Source organism: Wasmannia auropunctata, unplaced genomic scaffold, assembly GCF_000956235.1.
Source record: "Wasmannia auropunctata unplaced genomic scaffold, wasmannia.A_1.0 LD279225.1, whole genome shotgun sequence".
Lineage (NCBI taxonomy): Eukaryota > Metazoa > Arthropoda > Insecta > Hymenoptera > Formicidae > Wasmannia > Wasmannia auropunctata.
This window is the reverse complement of record NW_012083665.1, coordinates 1-1,572: the sequence shown is the minus strand read 5'-3', so window position 1 is coordinate 1,572 and position 1,572 is coordinate 1. Positions and strand designations below refer to the sequence as shown.

Below are 1,572 nucleotides of genomic sequence, written 5' to 3'. Positions count from 1 at the left end.
GATTCTCCATCTTTAGGGCACTATAGAATCAAATATATTAAGGTGATTTTATCGTGCAAGTCCCAGTCAAAAGTTAATTTCTCCATATGACTAATATTCAATAAAAACAAGTATAATTCAATAAAAACATTTCGCATAGACTGAACATATGCGATTATGTGACGTTTATGTGACAACATCACACTATATTGAGTTGGCGTTGAGCGATAAAACCACCTTAAACATATGCCAATAAGGATGGCATATGATTATGAATGGATGCATTATTTAAACAAAAGACCACTTTTTTATCAACCTGAAGTTTGGGCATCTTCATTTAGTATTAGTGCAAAATTCAAATTGGTATCCGCGTAGATGTGAGAAAACCGCAAAACTTTCCGGATAACCTAATATTTACTGTATAATGACACACATAAATAAAATAATATTATTGTACACAGACAATAAAGAACGTAAAATTAATTAGCATTGCCTATCTTATTATTTAAAATATTTATTATTATGTTTAATAATTAGACACAATTTATTTACTTATTATTTATTTATTTATTTAAAAATATTTTCTTTCTTTTACACAACATAATTATATTGATTTAATGTTTCAGACAAAAATGACAGAAATAAATACCTTAAGATGGATCGACTATCTGATAATAGCGATGATGCTGTGCATAAGTACAGGAATTGGTATTTATTACAGATTTAGTGGAGGACGTCAAAAAACTATACAGGTGTTTACTATATATTGTTAAAGATACTTCTTGTTAAAGACAGTCACTTAAAACAACATTATTTTGTTGCTTTTTCTTTTTTAATGCTTTGATATAATAAAATATAAAGTGTTTCACAGGAATATTTTATTGCAAATCGATCAATGAGCAGCGTGCCAGTTGCTATCGCTATGGTAGCATCCTCTATATCTGCAGTTGGACTGCTCGGTATATCCGCTGAGAATTACACATACGGGACGCAAATTGCTGTAATAAACCTACCGTATCTGTTGGGCACTTGGATTGTATGTTATGGATTCCTGCCAGTATTTTACAAGCTGCAGGCGATAAGCATCTACGAGGTGAGTTTAGTGAAATTTATATTTGCTGCGAAATATTGTCGATGATACTTATATTGGAAGGAATATTCATTCTTTTAGTACTTGGAAAAACGTTTCGGAGTAAGAGCTAGGGTAATGATTAGTTTTCTTTACTGGATTCAACTACTATTGTTCTCAGGAGTGGTACTTTACGCTCCTTCTCTAGCCTTAGAGGCGACTACAGGAATCTCAATGATTGCCAGCATCATTATTATTGGTCTCGTGTGTGCCTTCTATTCCAGTATAGGTGGCATTAAAGCTGTGTTAACAACTGACATATTTCAAATTTTTCTTATGTTCGTTGCCATATTTTTAATTATTGGCACAGCAGCGAATGATGTCGGGGGATTGGGGCAAATATGGGAAATCGCGAGACAGGGGCAACGTCTCGAGTTTGATAGGTATCGCATTTACTTCTCTATGTTAGTATAAGTTTGGCGATCGTGTACACATAAATATTAATTGACATTTTGTTTTTTTTT

General features: G+C 32.6%; 1 protein-coding gene across 1 annotated transcript; it reads left to right on the top strand.

Annotated features, from left to right (window-relative positions):
• Window positions 1–330: 330 nt before the first annotated feature.
• On the top strand, window positions 331–1,512 carry LOC105461740 (putative sodium-dependent multivitamin transporter; the record flags this gene model as incomplete). Its single annotated transcript, XM_011708250.1, has 4 exons — window positions 331–398; window positions 606–731; window positions 851–1,072; window positions 1,151–1,512. Coding segments are annotated over exons 2-4 (704 nt in total), but the record flags the coding sequence as incomplete, so codon positions are not given.
• Window positions 1,513–1,572: the final 60 nt, after the last annotated feature.